Here is a 26,934-nt window from a genome sequence, read left to right on the forward strand (position 1 = left end):
CATGTTGTTTCCTTTATTATCCACTTTTTGTAAAATAGTTTTAAGTATTATACTAACATACAATAAACTGCCCACAATTTGGCAGATTTGACATACGTACAAGCCCATGAAACCATCACCGTAATCAAGCAGCACGTGAGCATACTTAGAGCCTAGATACTGGTCTCTAATACCCTTCACATTCAAAGGAACAAGGACTACTCAGAGAAATGGGTGATTCCAAGGCTGGGGCAGAGTAGCTATACCTGAAACAGTTTGTTATACCGAAAGTAAGGAAGTGCTTATGAAAGAGGACGGGATCATGTTCCAACGTCATAAGAGCCAGCCGGAAGTGGCCCCCAGTGGCTAAGCTTAGAACAATTTGTGTGCCAAAATAATTAAGTACAATAATGAATTATAAGCCATTGAACAAAACAGGAGTTCATGAATCCATACCAATAAGTAAATAAATAATGGGAAGAAGGGAGGCTCCTATTTAAAGTAGAATGCTGAGGGCTTACTAATAAATGGTCAGGGAGACTTGGAGTTGGAAAAATCATCATCTAGCAATGACTGTCATAAAGATTAGGTGAGGCAAAAATCATTAATGGATGCTGTATCTAGGGATAAGTGTTGATGAAAAGCAGAGCACGTGTATGTACCTAAAGTGTCTCTTATAGACTGCTTACTGGTTGAAAGGGAACAAAACCCCTCAGTACTAATACAGTGGAAAAATTGAGCAATACCTTGACCAGGTGATCAAAATTAACATCACCAACGAGAGGCAGATGATCATGTGCCTTTAGATGTGGTGCTCTGAGAAGTGCTCGTTCTCACCTATGTGGTTTTCTGGCTGAGAGTACATATCCTTAATCCAATCAAGAAGAAACCAGAAAAATACAAAATGAAAAATATTTTATTTAAAAAAGTATGAGGGGTTCTGCGGTCTTCAAAAATGTCCATGTCATAAAAAGACAAAGATGGACTGGAAATATTCCAGATTTAAGGAGGCTAAAGAGACATACCAAGTAGGCTGACCCTACCTGGACTATGTGCTAGAGGAGAAAATATTATAAAGGCCCACTCAGAAAATTAGAATATGGATGCTAGATTAGAATATTATTAATGTAATTATTGCATGTAAAATTATAACATTGATTACCCTCCTGGTTATATGAAGTATCACTGTCCTGAGGAAAGGCAGGCTAAACTATTTAGAAGTAAAGGGTCGTGTTGTATGTAACTTATCCTCAAATGGTGCAGGAAAATTTGTGTGTGGGTTTCAGGGGGAGAGAGAGAGAGAGAGAAAAGGTTGAGGGGACAGGGGTAGGGGTGAGGGGAAAAAACAAATGGGTTAAAACATTAATAATAGATGAATCTGGGTAAAGCCTATTTGTGTGCTCTTTGTACTATCATCATGTTTACAACTTTTTGTAAGTTTGAAATTATTTCCAAGTAAAACATTAGAAAATAAAGAATAAGGAAAAGATTGACATACCATTAAAAAGTGTGCAAAGGTTGTACTAAGGTGAGTCACAAAGGAAAGAATACAAAGAGCCAAAGATGCAGGAGTACAAGTTTTCATTAAACTAGGATTTTTTTTTTCTTAGTTATACTACCCAGTATTAGCTAGGAAGTGGAGAAATAGGTATTTACAAACACTGCTGAGATTATAAATCAATAAAATCTTATTGCAAGGTAATGAGTCATTATGAATTAATAGTCTTAAAAATATGCAAGTTTGAGTCTAGCAAAAATTATCCTAAGGAAATAACTGCATGTGAATAGAAAGATTTATCTCTATGAATTTCAAAATATCTTGCTTATAAAAGTGAAAAATTTGGAAATTTTAAAATACAAGGGATTAGAAAATAAGTTATGATTCATCCACAGATTAGAATACTACATAGCTATTTGATAACTATAAATATATCATGTAATGACATGGGAAAATATCCAGGATATATTACTAAGTGAAAATATGTTTAAAATATGCATTACTTAGAAAAATGGACTATAAGGATATCGAAATATAAAGATGATGGGTTTTTTTTGTGGATTCCTGTATTTGCCAAGTTTTATACCTTTACTTTTAAGTCAAACAACAATGTTCCTTTTAGAAATGCTTTGAGATTCAGCAGCCCCAGCCACAACTTTCACTCTATGTTCAGATTCTTATACACACTTTTCCAAATCTAGAGTCAGGGACAGCAGAACACCTTTAAGTGGTTATTTTACTATGTGGCCAATAAATTTTGGCTGCAATTTAAGAAAAAAAGGTCCCTGGGCAGTCTACCATCCCAAGAACTCCCCTCACTATGGTCATCTCCCACCCCCACGCCAGTTAAGCCACTCTTTTTATGGTCTGCCCTTCACTGCCCAACTGTTATCTTCCCCTTCATTAGGATGGGAGGAATTGGAAGGAATAGAACGAATGCCTACATCTCTTTAAACACTGCATTCCTTCTTTTACCCTCAGCAAATAGTGTTAATCCTTTCTCTTCAACTGCTTTGCATAAGCCTTCAGAAAGGCCCCTGCTGCTCCTGCCAATCAAAGCAAAGGAAATAAGATAGAGTAGTTGGATATTTTCCTCTAATTTGAAAGGCAAGGGTCATAACATTCCACTTCTTTATGTGAAATAGCCATTCTTAAACTGCCTCCTTGATATTTCTACTTTGCTGTCCAAAAGGCATCTCAAATCTAACAGATCAAAAGCATTGTTTTGTATTTCCCTCACCCCCCTATCTATTTCTTTTACAAATTTTCCCACTTCATGAAATGGCACCAACTCATAATGATACTATTAGGTAACACCTTATATATCTCACACGAAGTTAAAACCAGCCCTTACTCAGCCCTTGTTACAGTTGAGGAAACTGAAAACAGAGAGGTAAGTAACACGCCCAAGGTGACGTAATGCTAAGTAGTACTGCCCCAGCCGTCTGGATTTGGCTTCCAGGCTGTTAGTCACTATACTCTACTGCCTCTCAACTGTCTACCTGATGCTGAAAAGCCCCAAACCCCATCCTTTATTATTTCCTTTCTTTTCCAGTCCTCTTCCTCCCCGGCCACATCTACTCCATCAGTAAATCCTGTGAGAGCGACCCCTGGCATATATTTCTCTCCATCTCCACACTATAGCCTTACACTAAACCAGCCACTTCTCACTTGCATGTACGCTGGGCCTCCCACCTAGTCTCCCTGATCGCTCTTGCACTCCCACTTCAGTCCATTCTCCATGCAGCAGCCATGCCACCCTTTTAAAACAAATCAAATCAGTTCTCTCTATTGCCAAAACTCCAAGAGTTTCCCTCTGCCCTCTGCATAAATCCAAAATCCTCACTGGGCTTTGGACACACTGGTATATTCATTTCTTATTGCTGCTGTAACAAATTACCACAAATGTAGGGGTTTAAAACAACACAAATTTATTACTTTACATTTCTAAGTAAGAAGTCCTAAAATCAAGATGTCTTGAGGGCTGTGTTCCCCCTGGAAGCTCTAGAGGAGAATCTGTTTTCCTGCCTTTTCTAGCTTCTAGAGACCACATGCATTCCTTGGCTTGTGGCCCCTTCTTCCATCTTCAAATCACATTACTCCAACCTCTGCTTCCATCCTCACATCCACTTTTGTGACTTTGACCCTCTTGCTTTCATCTTATAAGGACCTTTGCAGTTATAACATTGAGCCTGCCTGAATAATCCAACATAATCTCCCCAGCTCTATATCCCTGATTTAAACATGTGCAAAGTCCCTTTTGCCACATAGGATAATGTACTCACAGATTTCAGGGATTAGGACATGAAAATCTTTGGAAGCCGTTATTCCATCTACCACAACTGGCCTTCATGTTTCTTTAACTGGTAAAACTCACTCCCAAGAATTTTTTGTCCTTGATCTCTCTGCTTCCGGATGTTAGCTTATTAGCACTGTTAGCTCCTTTCTGTAACTCAGATGTTAACTCAAAGGTCATCTGGGGCTTCCCTGGTGGCGCCGTGGTTGAGAGTCCGCCTGCCGATGCGGGGGACATGGGTTCGTGCCCTGGTCTGGGAGGATCCAACATGCCGCGGAGCAGCTGGGCCTGTGAGCCATGGCCGCTGAGCCTGCGCGTCCGGAGCCTGTGCTCCGCAACAGGAGAGGCCACAACAGTGAGAGGCCCGCGTACCGAAAAAAAAAAAAAAAAAAAAGGTCATCTGCCCAGGGATGCCACTCTATCAAAAGGACACCACTCTTCCCCAACACTCACATTCTTTTATGCCTGTTTTATATTTTTGCAGCACTTAACGTTACCTGAAATTACCTATTGTAGCTTGTCAATCTTGTTACTTCAGTATCTAGTGCTTGTACACAAAAGAGTCATGGCACATAACTGCCTCTCCATGAGCATTTAGTATTGAATGAGTCAATGAAGGAAACCTAGCCTGTTAAATCTAGGATCATGTGAAAGTGTATCTGTACTCTGACACTGGATTGCCACCAGGCCACCTGCTTTCTAGGCAAAAAATTCTCATGAATGATGACAGAAGAGGAAAATCAGGAGAACATTGTATCTTAGAAGGCAATAATAATGTTCCAAGAACAACTCAACTGTGCAAAATGTTGCTGTTATTTGGTCAAGAGCTTTATAAACAAGAAATTTATGCTGGTTATGGCTGATTACTGCTTACAATTATTAGTTAAATGAGGAGGAGGTGGCTGCTAATAAAATTAAAGTGTAAGCATGTAACAAAGTTCCCCAAATTAGAAAGTATATTTCATATCACCACTTTAGACATATTCACTAGTAACTGATAAATTATAAATCATTTAAAGTGAATTTTGTTCTTTTCATTACATATGTGAAAATGAACACATTCACACTGTAAGCTATTTAAGCAATATATAAGTATATAGAGTAAAATAAGAGTCTCTATACACCCCGGCTCTCACTTCCAGAAGGAACTGTTGTAATCCTACCAATCATTTATTCAATGAATTTGAATCCACATATGTTTGTATGTACATTCATATACTTTTTAAACATGAATGGAATCATTTTTCTGGAGCCATATTTTTAATCTCTAAAATTCCTAATAGTTTTTTTTTGGTAACAGCCTGTTCTTCTTTAATGGTTACAATCCTGGACATACTTTGAAGTATATCCTAACTTTAAAAATTTATCTTAACATCTTCTGTTTGCTATGTAACAATTTCTCTAGGTGTTAAAGCTTTTCTGTGTGAATTCAGAGGCATGTGAACAAGGCTGGGGGAAGGTTTTTCTCACATACCTGGTAATCTTTGGTTAGGTGTTCATCCTAAGCCTAAGATTCTGGTTTGTTGTCTGCGTTGCTGTTTATTGTTGCCCTAGATTGTTTCTGAAGGTTGTGATGAAGGGGCAGAGTATGGTGGGGGCACTGGAGGTTTGTCTTGGGATGTGGGGACCGTGGCCTCTGGGGTTCAGTAGCTGGCAGGCTCCCCAGCTCCAGTCCCCACACTCATTGCTTTATTCTGGGTGCAGATCCCTTGCAAATGCTGCTTCACACGGGACCTGTTGATTAGGGGTGGGGTGGGGCTGGTGAGGGGCCAGTGGCTTAAATGTTCCAAATATGATCCCTCAGAGTGGGCTTCATTGGATCACCTGAATCAGAATTGTATGTGTGTGGTGGGGGGAGTGCATTACAAATGCAGATTGCTCAGGGACACCACAAACCCAAACTTAAAGCCAGAATGTCTGTGGGAATGGAGCCCAGAAACTGATCCTGGGATTGGGTCTGTGAGGGAGGTCATACTGTAATACACAGTTTCAGTAAACTATCCAGGATTCTTCTGCAGATTGGAGTTTGAGAACCACTGTTCTGATGATTTGCCTTATCCCACTCCCTTCTCTTTGTGTTAACTGATTCCAGGTAAAGTCCTGCCCGTCACATGCCCACCACACAATTGGTTTTCCTCTAGTTTATTCCTCTGCAGAGTTGACCCTTTTTATTATCCTTCCTATGTATTCTCTTTCAGGAATTCCTAAAAACTTCTCACCCTCTATAGCAGCCTTTCTTATTAGTCTTATTTACTTATCTTATCCTATATACATATATATAAAATAAAAGTGTTATTTCCTAGTTCTCTCTCCCTCTCTCTACATAAATATTTAAAAGTAATAAAGTTGCATTTCACAGCATCCATATTTTTCATTACTTCAGGAAGGTTTTCCCTAAATTAATCTAGATATTATGACACAAATAAATTTGTAGAAAATGTCATCAATTTTCAGAGCAGCACTAACACTCTACCTCTAGTAAACATTACTAGTTACCTTCTGGACATGTACTATAGCTGTCTTCCTGGCCATCAAAGCCCCATTATCATCTGTTCTCAGGGTAAATCCTGCCTGACCTGAGCTAACTGTGGTAGTCCTGTTCCCCTTGCCAGTGATTCATTTAGGAGAGGGTATGTAAAGTGTTCTAGCCAAGAGATGTAAGGAGAGGGCTGTTTGGTGGCTTCTGAGAAATTTTTATCTCACTTCTAAGGAGACACCAGAAAAACAGGCCCTTCCTGCCACTGGGGTGGTTACATTTGGATGTGGTACCTGGAATTGCAGCCATGTCATGATCATAGGGGACTTAGCCTTGGGGTGAAGCCAGTGCTGAGGGCAGCAGAATAGAGACAGAAAGATCATCAAGATCCTTGGTGATATTGTTGAGTCACTGGATTGACTAAACCTGAAACCACTCTACCTTTGTTACTTATAGCTCAAAGAATCCTAAGTGATAAAATCTCTATTTTCAAATATACAACAAGTTCTTATAAACCTTGGAAAATATTTTCTTATAAATCTTAGGAAGAAAAGAACCTGAAGTTCATCCATTTAAAAACTGCCTTTTCCCCGTAAGTAAAAACCCACAAAACGTATATCCAAACATTTAAAAATCTTTAAACAAAACAATTATCTTAAGCTGGATGGGTGAAACCATTCCTCACCCCAGCCCCCACAAAGAGTGAGGATTAAAATTTTTAAAATATCTGATTTCACACCACCTTCCAATTTCTGGAAGTTCAAACAGGTTTGGGTATATAGAGCAAATCTTCAATTTATTAAGAAATGGCATGTCAAAAATTTTGAGTGAATTATTTTGACTTCAAACTGAATTTACCATAAAACAATGGCCAAGTTGAAAATTTGGTTTTAATCTATAAATAAAATAGTACTTACATACTACTGGGGACTTCCTGAGCTCTGAGTACCCTGAGCAGTCCCAGGCTCTGATCCTACATGCCTGCCCTACTCAACTTCAACTTCATCCTAGTAGTGAAGGAGGGTAGACGGAGTAGAGATGGAAGAGCTAGGTACAGGCAGCACAGAGCAAGGTCTCCATCAGGTGAGACCATTTAACTGGCTCTATCTTTCATCAAGTTTTCTAAAAGTGGATGCTCTGCCCATTTTCTAATTTTAAAAAGTTCTCACACAGGTAGGAAGCACCAGTTTTATTATAAACTGAAACAACAGCATCAGTATTTCTACAATTCTACAGTGATTTCCTCCAGGTAATTCATTTGATGGACTTTACTGAGTGGTATTTTCTCCCTCCAACTCCAATCTACTCTGACTCTTATTTCTTAGCACTCATATTATAAATTATATTAAAATTAACAAAAATATCACAAAGCATGTATTAATATTAAATGGGCGGTGGTCTGATGAGGCAGGCCCTCCCGCATGAGACATTCATGAGGCCAAAGCCCTCCCTGATGTAACTAGAGGGTGGGGATTAACAATTTTCTGGCAATTCCCATCTTGCTTCTTTTTTTCATGTATCTTCTCATCAGAAAGTTCTTGCTGGGTGCAGTGAGTCATGCTAGGACCTCTTGCCCACTTATTCCTTCAACCCCAGCTATCATATACAGACAGTTGAACTATTATTTACTGAACTATTGACCACAGTGTTATAAAGCATGAATATTTGGTTTTTCTTGGATTTTGAAAATAAATTATTTTGCTACAAATAATCAAATTATACATTAATTTGATAGAGTATTTTTGGAATTTGTTCTTCCTTGTGTTGTTAAGGATTTTGTTGAACACATTGTTCTTAGGAATAGTCCATGGTCAACACAACATTTAGTTGCTAAGAATTTTCAGTATTTATATTTCTTATGAGGTTCATCCTTCTAAAACATAGGAACTGAAAACCAAAGCTACCAGATTACATACCACAAAGTAAAAGAATTTATTTACTTTTCAAAGATTATATAAATTCTATTTTAGTGTTATAATTATAGATGTACTATATTTATACTATCATTTTTGAAATTTCTGAAATAAAATCATTTCTAAAAGAAATAGAGAGGGCAGACAGCAAAAGCAAGAAGAACTACAATCCTGCAGCCTGTGGAACAAAAACCACATTCACAGCAAGACAGACGAGATGAAAAGGCAGAGGGCTATGTACCAGATGAAGGAACAAGATAAAACCCCAGAAAAACAACTAAATGAAGGGAGACAGGCAACCTTCCAGAAAAATAATTCACAATAATGATAGTGAAGATGATCTAGGACCTCAGAAAAAGAATGGAGGCAAAGATCGAGAAGATGCAAGAAATGTTTAACAAAGACCTAGAAGAATTAAAGAACAAACAAACAGAGATGAACAATACAATAACTAAAATGCAAACTACACTAGAAGGAATCAATAGCAGAATAACTGAGGCAGAAGAACGGATAAGTGACCTGGAAGACAGAATGGTGGAATTCACTGCTGCAGAACAGAATAAAGAAAAAAAAAAAGAAAATAAATGAAGACAGCCTAAGAGACTTCTGGGACAACATTAAAGGCAACAACATTTGCATTATAGGGGTCCAGGAAGGAGAAGAGAGAGAGAAAAAGAGAAAATATTTGAAGAGATTATAGTCGAAAACTTCCCTAACATGGGAAAGGAAATAGCCACCCAACTCTAGGGAGCGCAGAGAGTCCCACACAGGATAAACCCAAGGAGAAACACGCCGAGGCACATAGTAATCAAATTGGCAAAAACTAAGGACAAAGAAAAATTATTGAAAGCAGCAAGGGAAAAATGACACATAACATACAAGGGAACTCCCATAAGGTTAACAGCTGACTTCTCAGCAGAAACGCCACAAGCCAGAGGGAGTGGCATGATACACTTAAAGTGATGAAAGGGAAGAACCTACAACCAAGATTACTCTACCCGGCAAGGATCTCACTCAGATTCGATGGAGAAATCAAAAGCTTTACAGACAAGCAAAAGCTAAGAGAATTCAGCACCACCAAACCAGCTCTACAACAAATGCTAAAGGAACTTCTCTATGTGGGAAACACAAGAGAAGAAAAGGACCTACAAAAACAAACCCAAAACAATTAAGAAAATGGTCATAGGAACATACATATCGATAATTACCTTAAACGTGAATGGATTAAATGCACCAACCAAAAGACACAGGCTTGCTGAATGGATACAAAAACAAGACCCATATATATGCTGTCTACAAGAGACCCACTTCAGACCTAGGGACACATACAGACTGAAAGTGAGGGGATAGAAAAAGATATTCCATACAAATGGAAATCAAAAGAAAGCTGGAGTAGCAATACTCATATCAGATAAAATAGACTTTAAAATAAAGAATGTTACAAGAGACAAGGAAGGACACTACATAATAATCAAGGGACCAATCCAAGAAGAAGATATAACAATTATAAATATATATGCACCCAACATAGGAGCACCTCAATACATAAGGCAACTGCTAACAGCTATAAAAGAGGAAATTGACAGTAACACAATAATAATGGGGGACGTTCACACCTCACTTACACCAATGGACAGATCATCCAAAATGAAAATAAATAAGGAAACAGAAGCTTTAAATGACACAATAGACCAGATAGATTTAAGTGATATTTATAGGACATTCCATCCAAAAACAGCAGATTACATTTTCTTCTCAAGTGCGCACAGAACATTCTCCAGGATAGATAACATCTTGGGTCACAAATCAACACTTAGTAAATTTAAGAAATTTGAAATCATATCAAGCATCTTTTCTGACTACAACGCTATGAGATTAGAAATGAATTATAGGGGAAGAACCATAAAAAACACAAACACATGGAGGCTAAACAATACTTTACTAATTAATCAAGAGATCACTGAAGAAATCAAAGAGGAAATCAAAAAATACCTAGAGAAAAATGACAATGAAAACACGATGATCCAAAACCTATCGGATGCAGCAAAAGCAGTTCTAACAGCTATACAAGCCTAACTCAAGAAACAAGAAAAATCTCAAATAAACAATCCAACCTTACACCTAAAGGAACTAGAGAAAGAAAAACAAAACCCAAAGTTAGCACAAGGAGAGAAATCATAAAGATCAGAGCAGAAATAAATGAAACAGAAACAAAGAAAACAATAGCAAAGATCAATAAAACTAAAAGCTGGTTCTTTGAGAAGATACACAAAATTGATAAACCATTAGCCAGACTCATCAAGAAAAAGAGGGAGAAGACTCAAACCAATAAAATTAGAAATGAAAAAGGAGAAGTTACAACAGACACCGCAGAAATATAAAGCATCCTGAGACTATTACAAACAACTCTATGCCAATAAAATGGAAAACCTGGAAGAAATGGACAAATTCTTAGGAAGGTATAACCTTCCATGATTGAACCAGGAAGAAATAGAAAATATGAACAGACCAATCACAAGGAATGAAATTGAAACTGTGATTAAAAATCTTCCAACAAACAAAAGTCCAGGACCAGATGGCTCCACAGATGAATTCTATCAAACATTTAGAGAAGAGCTAACACCCATCCTTTTCAAACTCTTCCAAAAAATTGTGGAGGAAGGAACACTCTCAAACTCATTCTATGAGGTCACCATCACCCTGATACCAAAACCAGACAAAGATACTACAAAAAAAGAAAATTACAGACCAATATCACTGATGAATATAGATGCAAAAATCCTCAACAAAATACTAGCAAACTGAACGCAACAACACATTAAAAGGATTATACACCATGATCAAGTAGGATTTATCTCAGGGATGCAAGGATTCTTCAATATACACATATGAATCAATGTGATACACCATATTAACAAATCGAAGAATAAAAACCATATGATCATCTCAATAGATGCATAAAAAGCTTTTGACAAAGTTAAACACCCATTTATGATAAAAACTCTCCAGAAAGTGGGCACAGAGGGAACCTACTTCAACATAATAAAGGCCATATATGACAAACCCACAGCAAACATCATTCTCAATGGTGAAAAACTGAAAGCATTTCCTCTAAGATCAGGAACAAGACAAGGAAGTCCACTCTCACCACTATTATTCAACATAGTTTTGGGAGTCCTAGACATGGCAATCAGAGAAGAAAAAGAAATAAAAGGAATACAAATTGGAAAAGAAGAAGTAAAACTGTCACTGTTTGCAGATGACATAATACTATACATAGAGAATCCTAAAGATGGCACCAGAAAACTACTAGAGCTAATCAATGAATCTGGTAAAGTTGCAGGATTCAAAATTAATGCTCAGAAATCTCTGGCATTCCTATACACTAATGATGAAAAATCTGAAAGAGAAATTAAGGAAACACTCCCATTTACCACTGCAACGAAAAGAATAAAATACCTAGGAATAAACCTACCCAGGGAGACAAAAGACCTGTATGCAGAAAACTATAAGATACTGATGAAAGAAATTAAAGATGATACAAACAAATGGAGAGATATACCATGTTCTTGTATTGGAAGAATCAATATTGTGAAAATGACTATACTACCCAAAGCAATCTACAGATTCAATGCAATCCCTATCAAATTACCAATGGTATTTTTTACAGAACTAGAACAAAAAATCTTAAAATTTGTATGGAGATACTAAAGACCCCAAATAGCCTAAGCAGTCTTGAGGGAATAAAACGGAGTTGGAGGAATCAGACTCCCTGACTTCAGACTATACTACAAAGCTACAGTAATCAAGACAATATGGTACTGGCACAAAAACAGAAACAGATCAATGGAACAAGATAGAAAGCCCAGAGATAAACCCACGTACCTGTGGTCAACTAATCTATGACAAAGGAGTCAAGGATATACAATGGAGAAAAGACAGTCTCTTCAATAAGTGGTGCTGGGAAAACTGGACAGCTACATGTGAAAGAATGAAAGTAGAACACTCTGTAACACCATACACAAAAATAAACTCAAAATGGATTAGAGACCTAAATGTAAGACCAGACACTATAAAACTCTTAGAGGAAAACATAGGCAGAACACTCTATGACATAAATCACAGCAAGATCTTTTATGATCCACCTCCTAGAGTAATGGAAATAAAAACAAACAAATGGGACCTAATGAAACCTAAAAGCTTTTGCACAGCAAAGGAAACCATAAACAAGATGAAAAATAAATAAATAAATAAAAGAAATAGTACTCTGGATATTTTACAGGGGCATTTTCTTATCATTTGTTTTCTAATATTTTCTTTCTCACTTATATAAGGCATAAGCAGTCCAGAATTTCAAAGTTACTCAACTGTCTTTTTGAACCTAAAATTGATTATTTATTTATTTATTATACAGCAGGTTCTTATTAGTAATCTATTTTATACATATTAGTGTATATATGTCAATCCCAATAATCTTATGAAACATTTTCAATGCTGTTTCTTCCAGACAGATAATAAAGAGATAATAAGACAAAAAGTTCAGAGAATATTAAGTTACTATATTTGAATAATCAGGGAAAGCTTTAATACCTGGATAGGTAAGTTTCTTACTGAGATAAAGAAACATTTAATATATTTAAAAATATTTACAGGTCCTTCAATATAGGCCAGAAAAGTAGCTGAGAAAAATTGCAGTAGACCATACCAACACATCCAAATTACTGCCCAGAGTCACAGAGAATACATGGGGGTCTTTCTAAATTCTTACAGGCTGTTTAATGTTTACTATCTTACATGAGCTTTTCTTTGTAGTTGTCCATCTCAGTCACTGCCTTCTGAAGTTTTAGCCCACGTGCTTCAATCTCACACTGTAAATCTGGAATGACATAATGTGTTCTTCTGATTAGTACATTTTAAGTGTCCAGATATTTTCATAGAGTAAACCACATTCTTTTAGCATTGCCACTCACCTCCTGAAGAATAATGCAGCTGTTTGTTCCACTTTGCTTGGATGACCATATGTAGCTCATCCCTACTCTGAAATCCCGCAGAATTAATAGGTTTTGACAGACTCAATTTATTGGCCTCTTTCTGCCCCCAACGTCATGCTAATTTTCAAACAGCTAATAGGCTAAATTTTACTGATGTTTTCAAAGGAAATTTATGTCACTGGCACACATATGAATTTTTGGTCATATGGCTCACTTCTGAAACACTTGACTTTCTGAGCTAGCTCTTGTGGCCTGGAACTTAGAAGTATTGCTAAGGCCTCCCAGTAGAACTGAAATAGATAAACCACGTGCAAGGCTTCCAGTAAAGAATCTGTTAACTCTGGGTAGTGTCTAATAGGCATTTTAATGACTTTCAAGCCAAGAAAATACAAGCAGGCAATTGGCTTCCACAGAGTCTTGAACTGAGGAATTCAAGTAGTGTTTGAGAAATATTATTCAGGCAGCCACGTCTCACATGTGTGGATGCAGAACTGAAACTAAAGGAGAAAGAACATATGGCTTGAATGATCTGAGACCCACCATTAGCCTGTGTGTGTGGACTAAGATCTGAACCCCAGCCCCAATAACAGCCCTTGTTGGTACTCTTTTTGGGAAAAGGTGGAAAACAAATTTACACAGGTGGATTAACTGACTTCTATGAAGAAAATAATTTTAAACATTGAAATTTATAAAATTTCCATGTTACATCTGTTCAGGTGTTTTAGTAACATATTTTTAATAGTAAACTTTAAAATCTTTTAAAAATATTTTTGATAGATCTTTATTGGAGTATAACTGCTTCACAATAAATACTGTGTTAGTTGATGTTGCACAACAAAGTGAATCAGCCATATGCATATACATGTCCCCATATCCCCTCCTTCTTGAGCCTCCCTCCCATCCTCCCTATCCCACCCCTCTAGGTCATCACAAAGCACTGAGCCGATCTCCCTGTGCTATGCTGCTGCTTCCAACCAGCCAATTATTTTACATTTGGTAGTGTATACATGTCGATGCTACTCTCACTTCGCCCCAGCTTCGCTCTCCCACCCCATGTCCTCAAGTCCATTTTCTATGTCTACCTATTTATTCCTGCCTTGCAACTAGGTTCATCAATACCACCCTTTCATTTTTAGATTCCATATATATGCATTAGCATATGGTATTTGTTTTTCTCTTTCTGACTTACTTCACTCTGTATGACAGACTCTAGGTCCACCCACCTCACTACAAATAACTCAATTTCATTTCTTTTTATGGCTGAGTAATATTCCATTGTATATATGTGCCACATCTTCTTTATCCATTCATCTATCGATGCACATTTAGGTTGCTTCCATATCCTGGCTATTGTAAATAGTGCTGCAATGAACATTGTGGTACAGGTCTCTCTTTTTTTTTTCGGTACGCAGGCCTCTCACTGTTGTGGCCTCTCCCGTTGTGGAGCACAGGCTCCAGACGCGCAGGCTCAGCTGCCACGGCTCATGGGCCTAGCTGCTCCATGGCATGTGGGATCTTCCCGGACTGGGGCACGAATCTGTGCCCCCTGCATCGGCAGGTGGACTCTCAACCACTGCACCACCAGGGAAGCCCACATGTCTCTTTTTGAATTATGGTTTTCTCAGGGTATATGCCCAGTAGTGGGATTGCTGGGTCATATGGCAGTTCTATATTTAGTTTTTTAAGGAACCTCCATACTGTTCTCCATAGTGGTTGTATCAATTTACATTCCCATCAACAGTGCAAGAGGGTTCCCTTTTCACCATACCCTTTCCAGCAGTTACTGTTTCTAGATTTTTTGATAATGGCCATTCTGACTGGTATGAGGTGATACCTCATTGTAGTTTTGATTTGCATTTCTCTAATAATTAGTGATGTTGAGCATCTTTTCATGTGCCTCTTGCCCATCTGTATGTCTTCATTGGTGAAATGTGTATTTAAGTCTTCCACCCGTTTTTTAACTGGATTGTTTGCTTTTTGATATTGAGCTCCATGAGCTATTTGTATATTTTGGAGATTAATCCTTTGTCTGTTGTTTCATCTGCAAATATTTTCTCCCATTCTGAGGGTTGTCTTTTTGTATTGTTTATGGTTTCTGTTGCTGTGCAAAAGCTTTTAAGTTTAATTAGTTCCCATTTGATTATTTTTGTTTTTATATCCATTACTCTAGGAGGTGGGTCAAAAAAGATCTTGCTGTGGTTTATGTCGAAGTGTTTTTCCTATGTTTTCCTCTAAGAGTTTTATAGTGTATTGTCTTACATTTAAGTCTTTAATCCATTTGGAGCTTATTTTTGGGTATGGTGTTAGGTAGTGTTCTAATTTCATTCTTTTACATGTAGCTGTCCAGTTTTCCCAGCACCATTTATTGAAGAGGTTGTCTTTTCTCCATTGTATGTTCTTGCCTCCTTTATCATAAATTAGGTGATCATATGTGCATGCGTTTATCTCTGGGCACTCTATCTTGTACCATTGATTTATATTTTTGTTTTTGTGCCAGTACCATACTCTCTTGATTACTGTAGCTTTGTGGTACAGTTTGAAGTCGGGGAGCCTGATTCCTCCAACTCCGTTTTTCTTTCTCAAGATTGCTTTGGTTATTCAGGGTCTTTTGTTTCCATATGAATTGTAAGATTTTTTGTTCTAATTCTGTGAAGAAAGCCATTGGTAGTTTGATAGGGATTGCACTGAATCTGTAGCTTGCTTTGGGTACTATAGTCATTTTCACAATATTGATTCTTCCAGTCCAAGGACATGGTATATTTCTCCATCTGTTTATGTCATCTTTGATTTCTTTCATCAGTGTCTTATAATTTTCTGAGTACAGGTCTTTTGTCTCCTTAGCTAGGTTTATTCCTAGGTACTTTCTTCTTTTTGTTGCAATGGTAAATGGGAGTGTTTCCTTAATTTCTCTTTCTGATTTTTTGTTGTTGGTGTACAGGAATGCCAGAGATTTCTGTGCATTAATTTTGTATCCTGCAACCTTACCAAATATCAGTGATATTGGTCTATAATTTTCTTTCTTCGTGATATATTTTTCTTGTTTTGTTATCAGGATAATGGTGGCTTCATAGAATGAATTTGGGAGTTAAACTTTAAAAACTTTATGCATCCATACAAATATATAAAATTTCTATACATATCTACAGTCTGCCTTCTTAACTTTGTTTCATGAAAATGAGGCAGTTCCTTAAATCGGAAAATAAATTCACTCTAAACAAATGTTTTAATTAGAATTTACTAGATATTGGTATAAATTTTTATGTTTATTCAGCATGTTCACATATATTAATGTTATCCCTCAAATTGCTACATAAGTGCAAACAGCCCCATTTTTCAGATGATGAGAAATGAGATTTTCTTTGATTCTCTTGCCTAGTATCTTACAGTGAATAAATGCATTAGCCAGCAGTCAAACTGACAAGATTTTAAACTCGGGTAAGGGGATCTATTTGAAAGAATGGCTCTTTAAATAAATAAATAATTCAATATGGACTTAACTTCGTAGATAATATTTGTATGGTACATTTTTTCCACTTATCAAGTGATATCATTATATGAGAGAAAAGATAAAATAACGTACACATAGAAAATTTAGTTTTGAGGGTAACCAGTTGAAACAAGGCAATCTCTAATGAATGTTGCATAATGTGTTGCTTTGTTATTAAGTACATGTGGGCTTCCAGAGTGTTCTATTCACAGGCACAGCTAAAACATTTCTGCCTATCCTCTGAAAAATAAGGGAAGGAAGTTGATGTTTGTTGATTGTATACTTATTCCAGGCACTGTGCAGGGTGCTTTCTCCTATTTCATTTAATTCATAGTCACAACTATCATGAAAAACAGATACACAAACACAGCCTGAAGGGGTTAGTGCACCATGGCTAGCCCGGAGGGAGTCCGGGAAAAAACCTGGACCTGCCAAAGAAGCAAGAGACTTTTTCTTCCCTCTTTGTTTCCTGGTAGGAGAGGAGAGAGAATTAAGAGCACTGCTTAAAGGAGCTCCAGAGACAGGCGCGAGCCGCGGCTAACAGCGTGGACCCCAGAGATGGGCATGAGATGCTAAGGCTGCTGCTGCCAACACCAAGAAGCCTGTGTGCGAGCACAGGTCACTCTCCACACCTCCCTTCCGGGGAGCCTGTGCAGCCCGCCACTGCCAGGGTCCCGGGATCCAGGGACAACTTGCCCAGGAGAACATACGATGCGCCTCAGGCTGGTGCAACGTCACGCCAGCCTCTGCCGCCGCAGGCTCACCCCACACTACGTACCCCTCCGTCCCCCCGGCCTGAGTGAGCCAGAGCCCCCGAATCAGCGGCTCCTTTAATCCCGCCTGTCTGAGCGAAGAACAGACACCCTCAGGCGACCTACACGCAGAGGCGGGGCCAAATCCAAAGCTGAGCCCCTGGGAGCTGTGAGAACAAAGAAGAGAAAGGGAAATCTCTCTCAGCAGCCTCAGAAGCAGCGGATTAAAGCTCCACAATCAACTTGATGTACCTGCATCTGTGGAATACATGAATAGACAACGAATCATTCCAAATTGAGGAGCTGGACTTTGAGAGCAAGATTTATTATTTTCTCCCCTTTTCCTCTTTTTGTGAGTGTGTATGTGTATGCTTCTGTGTGAGATTTTGTCTGTATAGCTTTGCTTTCACCATTTGTCCTAGGATTCAATCCGTCCATTGTTTTTTTTTTTACTTAAAAAAATTTTTTTCTTAATAATTATTTTATTTGAATAACTTTATTTTATTTTACCTTACCTTATTTTATTTTCTTTTATCCTCTTTCTTTCTTTCTACTTTTTCTCCCTTTTATTCTGAGCCGTGTGGATGAAAGGCTCTTGGTGCTGCAGCCAGGAGTCAGTGCTGAGCCTCTGAGGTGGGAGAGCCAACTTCAGGACACTGGTCCACAAGAGACCTCCCAGCTCCACATAATATGAAATGGTGAAAATCTCCCAGAAATCTCCATCTCAACACCAACACCAAGCTTCACTCAACGACCAGAAAGCTACAGTGCTGGACACCCTATGCCAAACAACTAGCAACACAGGAACACAACCCCACCCATTAGCAGAGAGGCTGCCTAAAATCATAACAAGTCCACAGACACCCCAAAACACACCACCAGACGTGGACCTGCCCACCAGAAAGACAAGATCCAGAAGAAGAAGAGAAAAAGAAAGGGACTGAGAAAATATTTGAAGAGATTATAGTTGAAAACTTCCCTAATATGGGAAAGGAAATAGTTAAGTCCAGGAAGCACAGAGAGTCCCATACAGGATAAATCCAAACAGAAATATGCCAAGACACATATTAATCAAACTGTCAAAAATTAAATACAAAGACAACATATTAAAAGCAGCAAGGGAAAAACAACAAATAACACACAAGGGAATACCCATAAGGTTAACAGCTGATCTTTCAGCAGAAACTCTGCAAGCCAAAAGGGACTGGCAGGACATATTTAAAGCGATGAAGGAGAAAAACCTACAACCAAGATTACTCTACCCAGCAAGGATCTCATTCAGATTTGATGGAGAAATTAAAACCTTTACAGACAAGCAAAAGCTGAGAGAGTTCAGCACCACCAAACCAGCTTTACAACAACTGCTAAAGGAACTTCTCTAGGCAAGAAACACAAGAGAAGGAAAAGACCTACAATAACAAACCCAAAACAATTAAGAAAATGGGAATGGAAACATACATATCGATAATTACCTTAAATGTAAATGGACTAAATGCTCCCACCAAAAGACACAGACTGGCTGAATGGATACAAAAACAAGACCCATATATATGCTGTCTACAAGAGACCCACTTCAGACCTAGGGACACATACAGATTGAAAGTGAGGGGATGGAAAAAGATATTCCATGCAAATGGAAACCAAAAGAAAGCTGGAGTAGCAATTCTCGTATCAGACAAAATAGACTTTAAAATAAAGACTATTAGAAGAGACAAAGAAGGACACTACATAATGATCAAGGGATCGATCCAAGAAGAAGATATAACAATTGTAAATATTTATGCACCCAACATAGGAGCACCTCAATGCATAAGGCAAATACTAACAGCCTTATGTTAGGGGAGGGGAAATCGACAGTAACACTTTCATAGTAGGGGACTTTAACAGTAACACTTTCATAGTAGGGGACTTTAACACCCCACTTTCACCAATGGACAGATCATCCAAAATGAAAATAAATAAGGAAACACAAGCTTTAAATGATACATTAAACAACATGGACTTAATTGATATTTATAGGACATTCCATCCAAAAACAACAGAATACACATTTTTCTCAAGTGCTCATGGAACATTCTCCAGGATAGATCATATCTTGGGTCACAAATCAAGCGTTGGTAAATTTAAGAAAATTGAAATTGTATCAAGTATCTTTACCAACCACAACGCTATGCAACTAGATATCAATTACAGGAAAAGATCTGTAAAAAATACAAACACATGGAGGCTAAACAATACACTACTTAATAACGAAGTGATCACTGAAGAAATCAAAGAGGAAATCAAAAAATACCTAAAAACAAATGACAATGGAGACACGACAACCCAAAACCTATGGGATGCAGCAAAGCAGTTCTAAGAGGGAAGTTTATAGCAATACAATCCTACCTTAAGAAACAGGAAACATCTCGAATAAAAAACCTAACCTTGCACCTAAAGCAATTAGAGAAAGAAGAACAAAAAAACCCCAAAGTTAGCAGAAGGAAAGAAATCACAAAGATCAGATCAGAAATAAATGAGAAAGAAATGAAGGAAACGATAGCAAAGATCAATAAAACTAAAAGCTGTTTCTTTGAGAAGATACACAAAATTGATAAACCATTAGCCAGACTCATCAAGGAAAAAAGGGAGAAGATTCAAATCAGCAGAATTAGAAATGATAACGGAGAAGTAACAACTGACACTGGAGAAATACAAAAGATCATGAGAGATTACTACAAGCAACCTTATGCCAAAAAAATGGACAACCTGGAAGAAATGGACACGTTCTTAGAAACGCACAACCTGCCAAGATTGAATCAGGAAGAAATAGAAAATATGAACAGACCAATCACAAGCACTGAAATTGAAACTGTGATTAAAAATCTTCCAACAAAGGAAAGCCCAGGACCAGATGGCTTCACAGGCGAATTCTATCAAACATTTAGAGAAGAGCTAACACCTATCCTTCTCAAACTCTTCCAAAATATAGCAGAGGGAGGAACACTCCCAAACTCCTTCTACGAGGCCACCATCACCTTGATACCAAAACCAGACAAGGGTGTCACAAAGAAAGAAACTACAGGCCAATATCACTGATGAACATAGATGCAAAAATCCTCAACAAAATACTAGCAAACAGAACCCAACAGCACATTAAAAGGATCATACACCATGATCAAGTGGGGTTTATTCCAGGAATGCAAAGATTCTTCCATATACGCAAATCAATCAATGTGATACACCACATTAACAAATTGAAGGAGAAAAACCATATGGTCATCACAATAGATGCAGAGAAAGCTTTCGAAAAAATTCAACACCCATTTATGATAAAAACCCTCCAGAAAGTAGGCATAGAGGGAACTTTCCTGAACATAATAAAGGTCATATGACAAACCCACAGCCAACATCATCCTCAATGGTGAAAAACTGAAAGCATTTCTACTAAGATCAGGAAAAAGACAAGATTGCCTACTCTCACCACTCTTATTCAACATAGTTTTGGAAGTTTTAGCCCCAGCAATCAGAGAAGAAAAGGAAATAAAAGGAATCCAAATCAGAAAAGAAGAAGTAAAACTCACTGTTTGCAGATGACATAATACTATACATAGAGAATCCTAAAGATGTTACCAGAAAACTACTAGAGTTAATCAATGAATTTGGTAAAGTAGGAGGATACAAAATTCATGCACAGAAATCTCTGGCATTCCTATACACTAATGATGAAAAATATGAAAGTGATATCAGGAAAACACTCCCATTTACCAATGCAACAAAAAGAATAAAATATCTAGGAATAAACCTACCTAAGGAGACAAAAGACCTGTATGCAGAAAATTATAAGACACTGATGAAAGAAATTAAAGATGATACAAATAGATGGAGAGATATACCGTGTTCTTGGATTGGAAGAATCAACATTGTGAAAATGACTCTACTACCCAAAGCAATCTATAGATTCAATGCAATCCCTATCAAACTACCACTGTCATTTTTCACAGAACTGGAACAAAATTTGTATAGAAACACAAAAGACCCCGAATAGCCAAAGCAATCTTGAGAACGAAAAATGGAGCTGGAGGAATCAGGCTCCCTGACTTCAGACTATACTACAAAGCTACAGTAATCAAGACAGTATGGTACTGGCACAAAAACAGAAATATAGATCAATGGAACAGGATAGAAAGCCCAGAGATAAACCCATGCACATATGGTCACCTTATCTTTGATAAAGGAGGCAGGAATGTACAGTGGAGAAAGGACAGCTTCTTCAATAAATGGTGCTGGGAAAACTGGACAGGTACATTGAAAACTATAAGATTAGATCACTCCCTAACACCATACACAAAAATAAGGTCAAAATGGATTAAAGACGTAAATGTTAGGCCAGAAACTATTAAACTCTTAGAGGAAAACATAGGCAGAACACTCTATGACATAAATCACAGCAAGATCCTTTTTAACCCACCTCCTAGAGAAATGGAAATAAAAACAAAAATAAACAAATGGGACCTAATGAAACTTCACAGCTTTTGCACAGCAAAGGAAACCATAAACAAGACCAAAAGACAACCCTCAGAATGGGAGAAAATATTTGCAAATGAAGCAACGGACAAAGGATTAATCTCCAAAATTTACAAGCAGCTCATGCAGCTCAATAACAAAAAAACAAAAAACCTAATCCAAAAATAGGCAGAAGACCTAAATAGACATTTCTCCAAAGAAGATATACAGACTACTAACAAACACATGAAAGAATGCTCAACATCATTAATCATTAGAGAAATGCAAATCAAAACTACAATGAGATATCATCTCACACCAGTCAGAATGGCCATCATCAAAAAATCTAGAAACAATAAATGCTGGAGAGGGTGTGGAGAAAAGGGAAAACTCTTTCACTGCTGGTGGGAATGTGAATTGGTACAGCCACTGTGGAGAACAGTATGGAGGTTCCTTAAAAAATTGCAAATAGAACTACCATATGACCCAGCAATCCCACTACTGGGCATATACCCTGAGAAAACCATAATTCAAAAAGAGTCATGTACCAAAATGTTCATTGCAGCTCTATTTATAATAGCCAGGAGATGGAAACAACCTATGTGTCCATCATCGGATGAATGGATAAAGAAGATGTGGCACATATATACAATGGAATATTACTCAGCCATAAAACGAAACGAAATTGAGCTATTTGTAATGAGGTGGATGGACCTAGAGTCTGTCATACAGAGTGAAGTAAGTGAGAAAGAGAAACAAATACCGCATGCTAACACATATATATGGAATTTAAGAAAAAAAATGTCATGAAGAACCTAGGGCTAAGACACGGAATAAAGACACAGACCTACTAGAGAATGGACTTGAGGATATGGGGAGGGGGAAGGGTAAGCTGTGACAAAGCGAGAGAGAGGCATGGACATATATACACTAACAAACGTAAGGTAGATAGGTAGTGGGAAGCAGCCACATAGCACAGGGAGATCAGCTCGGTGCTTTGTGACCACCTAGAGAGGTGGGATAGGGAGGGTGGGAGGGAGGGAGACGCAAGAGATATGGGAACATATGTATATGTATCACTGATTCACTTTGTTATAAAGGAGAAAGGAACACACCATTGTAAAGCAGTTATACTCCAATAAAGATGTAAAAAAAAAACAAAAGAAAACAGATACACATTTTATCTTTACTAGAAGGCTCTAAGAATCAGAGTAATTAACTAACTTTTCAAAGGTCACAGAGCTAGTTAGAAGTGATCCCGAAAAAGAAAAAAAAGAAGTGATCCCGTGATTCAAACTGAGTTTGGCTTCATCACCAAGTCTTTATCTTTCTCACTCTCTTACACTGACTGTCAAAAATATAAAAGCTACAAGGAGATATGATATTTGTCCATGAAAATGTGGTTAGTGTGTCCATATATTTGTTTAGTGTATCCTAGAATATTTAAAGAGGTATACTTAAGACAAATGAAAAGTATTATTTATTACTACATAAAATATGTAATGAATTAGTCTAATGTCTAATTCCAAGAGGTGGTTTAGATAGTTTAAAAATTAATACAATTAATGAAAGATATTAAGACAAATATGGTATCCTTGTGACTGACTTAATAACACTGACATCAGAGAGAACAATTATACCTTTCTGTTAAATGTCCCTTGCTGCTTTTGTCAGGATATAATCCTAAACTAGATGAAGCATGGATCTGAGCCCACATGATAAATTCTATGTTATTACTTCTAAACGCAGCTATTGTTAAGAGGAAGAACTGATTATCTTAAAAATAAACTCCAAAGAATTGGTTCCTGATACGTGAATTTTATGCTATTAATTCTCAATTACCTAATAATTGATAGAACAGTAGACAGTAAAAATGGTAGCTAATTCAAAACCCATTTTTACAGCATTGTGAAGTATTCTTAGGATCACATTTGAATATACTTGTGCATCAAAGTTCCAGAATTTACTAGATTTAAAGGAAAATAAACTACACAATCATGACCCAACTCAAGAAAGGAAAAGCTATTATACTTTCCAGTATTATTCTCTCTACATACCCACCTAAATCTCCCTTTCTCCCTATTTCAAGATAAACATAGATCCTTAGTCTTTAAATCACAGTACTCAATGAGTAGGGAAGCCAGTTCCTTCAGATTATTCACTATGTATTTACAGCATCTCTAAGTAAAAACCGGGAAAGCAAATAAATGTTTTACTTTAAAACACAGAAACCTCTGAAGGTTGTCGTGTGGAAATATAAGTAATGTCAACAAATAAATCATTTTACTTAAGGAGAGAAGATACCACGTAGAATCAAGAAAAATAGATGTATTATGAATAATCCATAATGTAAACAGCCCACCAGTGTATAGTTAGAAGCTGGTTAATATATTTTCATTGTTTTCTTTTTACCTTTGAATATATTTTCTGTAATAAAGAAGTGCTAAGAATTATTTTTAAAATACATAGGACATATCTTTACTGTTCTGAATGAAGTATAAGCATGTTATTGGTTTATTATTGGTTCTGATAGACCAGTGGGGTCCTTTCGTTTCTGGAAGCAGAGTGCCCAGTTCCTGTCCTTAATAAATAAAGGCACATAGTTCAGCTAAGCAGCAGAGAGATTAAGCCACCTGCATAAGACAGCTCCTTCAGTTCCTGATGCAAGGAGTTCTTAAATAAGTGTACTGTTCTGTGTAGGCCTTCTCTATAGTTAAATAAATTCAACTTCAATTTTCTGTCATTCAGCATGACATTGGATTATGAGGCAAAAGGCCCTGAATGCCTACAAAAAGAAAGGAAGCATTGGCTTTAAACACCGTGCAGATGTAAGGCGGAACCCATGGAAACAATCCAAAATTTACAACAGCAAATTCTACTATAATGTGACTGCGTTCCTTGCAGATATTAAATAAAAAGCAAGTGATTTGAAATGAAGACAAAAAGGAGCTCTTAGCCTCTCTTCATATGAAGCCAGCTGCTTGCTGGATAGCATTACATAGGCATCAGATTTGGGGTAATTAGTCATTTAAGAGAATCCTGCTTTTCCAGAAGGTTTCTAGGATCTACAAATACAAAAGGTATTCATAGTTAGCTATTTTATAGCAGGATATAAAACTTTACAGTCACTTGGAGGGTATATTAAGTTAGTATACTGTTTGAGAAAACAATAAACAAAATCTTTATAGTGGAAAGATATTTCAAGCTTAAAACTTTCTGGATAAAGAAAACACCAAAAAATTAAAAAAAAAAATTTGACTCAAAGTGCAATATGAAAGAAAATGATTCCAGGTTCAAGCAGCAGATTGGAGGAACAAGCAGGCAGGAGAATTGGCACCCAGAAATCCAGATCCAGGAGAATCGTTTTAATGAAAAGGTGAAGGCTATATATATATTTAAAATGGTACAGATAATTGATGAAAAGGAAAAACAAAAACTCCCTGCTCTTTTAATACACTCCTAAGACAGGGTAACATAGAGGTGGAGTGCAGGAACTCTAAAGCCAGACTGCCTAACTTCAAATCCTGGCTCTGCTTCCTCCTAACTAAGTGACTTTAGGTATTTTAGTTTCTTAATCTATAAAATGGTTATTACAGCATAGGATTGTTCTGGGAATTAAGTTACTTAATATATGTAAGGAGGAGAACAGTGCCAGGCACACATAACTACTGGTTATCATCATTGGGGGTGGTAATAAGGCCACCCCCCCTCCCCCCACTTCTGTTCTGAGTCTCATCACTTTCTGCCTGAGGACCTCATTCTTGCGGTTGGGCCTGGTGTCATCAGTGGTTATCTTTGTATGGGGAAGAGTAAAAATGAAGGTTTTTACATATTAAAAAAAAAAACTACAGAGTAACTATGACAAAATGTTAAAACTTGTAAAATACAGGTGATGGATCCACACACATTTGTTATATTATTCTCCGTATTTTTCAGTGTTTGACTATTTTATAGATGTATTGTTTAGGGAGGGGTCTTGCTTGTACAGATCAAGGATAGTATGTTCTGTACTAAGGAGTCTAATCAACTCAGTTCTGTGTGTCCAGGGTACAAAAGAACACAAGGGGAATAGAACTTGATGGGGGTGGGGGATGAGGTTGAAACTGTAAAGACAAGCTATCTGATTTTGTGAATAAGGAGCAGAGAAATTCAGTCGCAGCTGAAGGGGGATATGGTAATGAGGAAGGTTCTTTATTTTGTTTTTGTTTTAAGATATCAGGACATATTTATTTGCATTTAATTAGAGAGTGCCCACACTTGTGAATTTAATGTATGCCTTCTAACCTGTGCCTATGTGTGAAAAAATAGTACTTTTTGCAGGTGTTTTAAAAAACTACATAAATGATGTGAAGCTATAAATCTCATTTTAATTCTTACTTTTTTCACTACATTGTTTTTGAGACCTATCCATATAGCTATATATAGATATGATTTATTCCTTTCTGACTGATATGTAATACTTAATTGTGTGCACATACCACATTTTACTGATCTAGTCCAATAGTGATGAAACCTAGGCTGCTTACAACTTAGTATCACAACAAATAATCCTGCAATAAAAGCTTTTTACCAGAGGTGGGATCAAGATGGCAGAGTAGAAGGACCCTGAGCAGTCGGGCAGGAGCAGAACCAGTTCCACAGTGGAGACTACCATCGCCACATGGCCATGAGAACACGCACTTGGGAAGGAGTGGAACCAGCTCAGTAGTGTGACTCAACCCCTCCAGCCCTGACCCAGCTTCTAACCAAGGCGTGCATACCAGGGAAAAAGTGGAACCAGCTCAGAAGTGCAGCCCGAATCCTTCAGGCCACAGCCACACCCCCAACTAAGCTGGAGACTGCCATCACATGAGGGAGAAGCTGAACTCCCTTGGGGCTCTTGCTCCAGTCCATTGGGCCCTGGCCCAACCCCTGATAGGGTGCTGACTTCCATGGAGCCTAGGAAGAGCCCTGGCTCACATCTGGTTCTAGTTCCAGCCCCTCCGAATCCAGCCCTAACTTGCACCACAGTGGCAGCTGCCAGTGCCCCCTGGGGGAAGATCTGGCCTGTGCTCACT

The 26,934-nt window shown here is 37.6% G+C and overlaps 1 protein-coding gene across 6 annotated transcripts in view; it reads right to left on the reverse strand.

The window, feature by feature from the left end:
• The window catches only part of LEKR1 (leucine, glutamate and lysine rich 1), a 276,455-nt gene that overhangs the window by 71,763 nt on the left and 177,758 nt on the right, over positions 1-26,934 (reverse strand). For all 6 annotated transcript variants that reach the window (XM_060011239.1, XM_060011240.1, XM_060011238.1 and 3 more), the window contains one exon: positions 12,957-13,038. In XM_060011239.1, the coding sequence (XP_059867222.1) occupies positions 12,957-13,038 (82 nt within the window). The remainder of the gene's footprint in view (positions 1-12,956; positions 13,039-26,934) is intronic.

Source organism: Delphinus delphis, chromosome 4 (assembly GCF_949987515.2).
Source record: "Delphinus delphis chromosome 4, mDelDel1.2, whole genome shotgun sequence".
NCBI classification, from domain to species: Eukaryota; Metazoa; Chordata; class Mammalia; order Artiodactyla; family Delphinidae; genus Delphinus; species Delphinus delphis.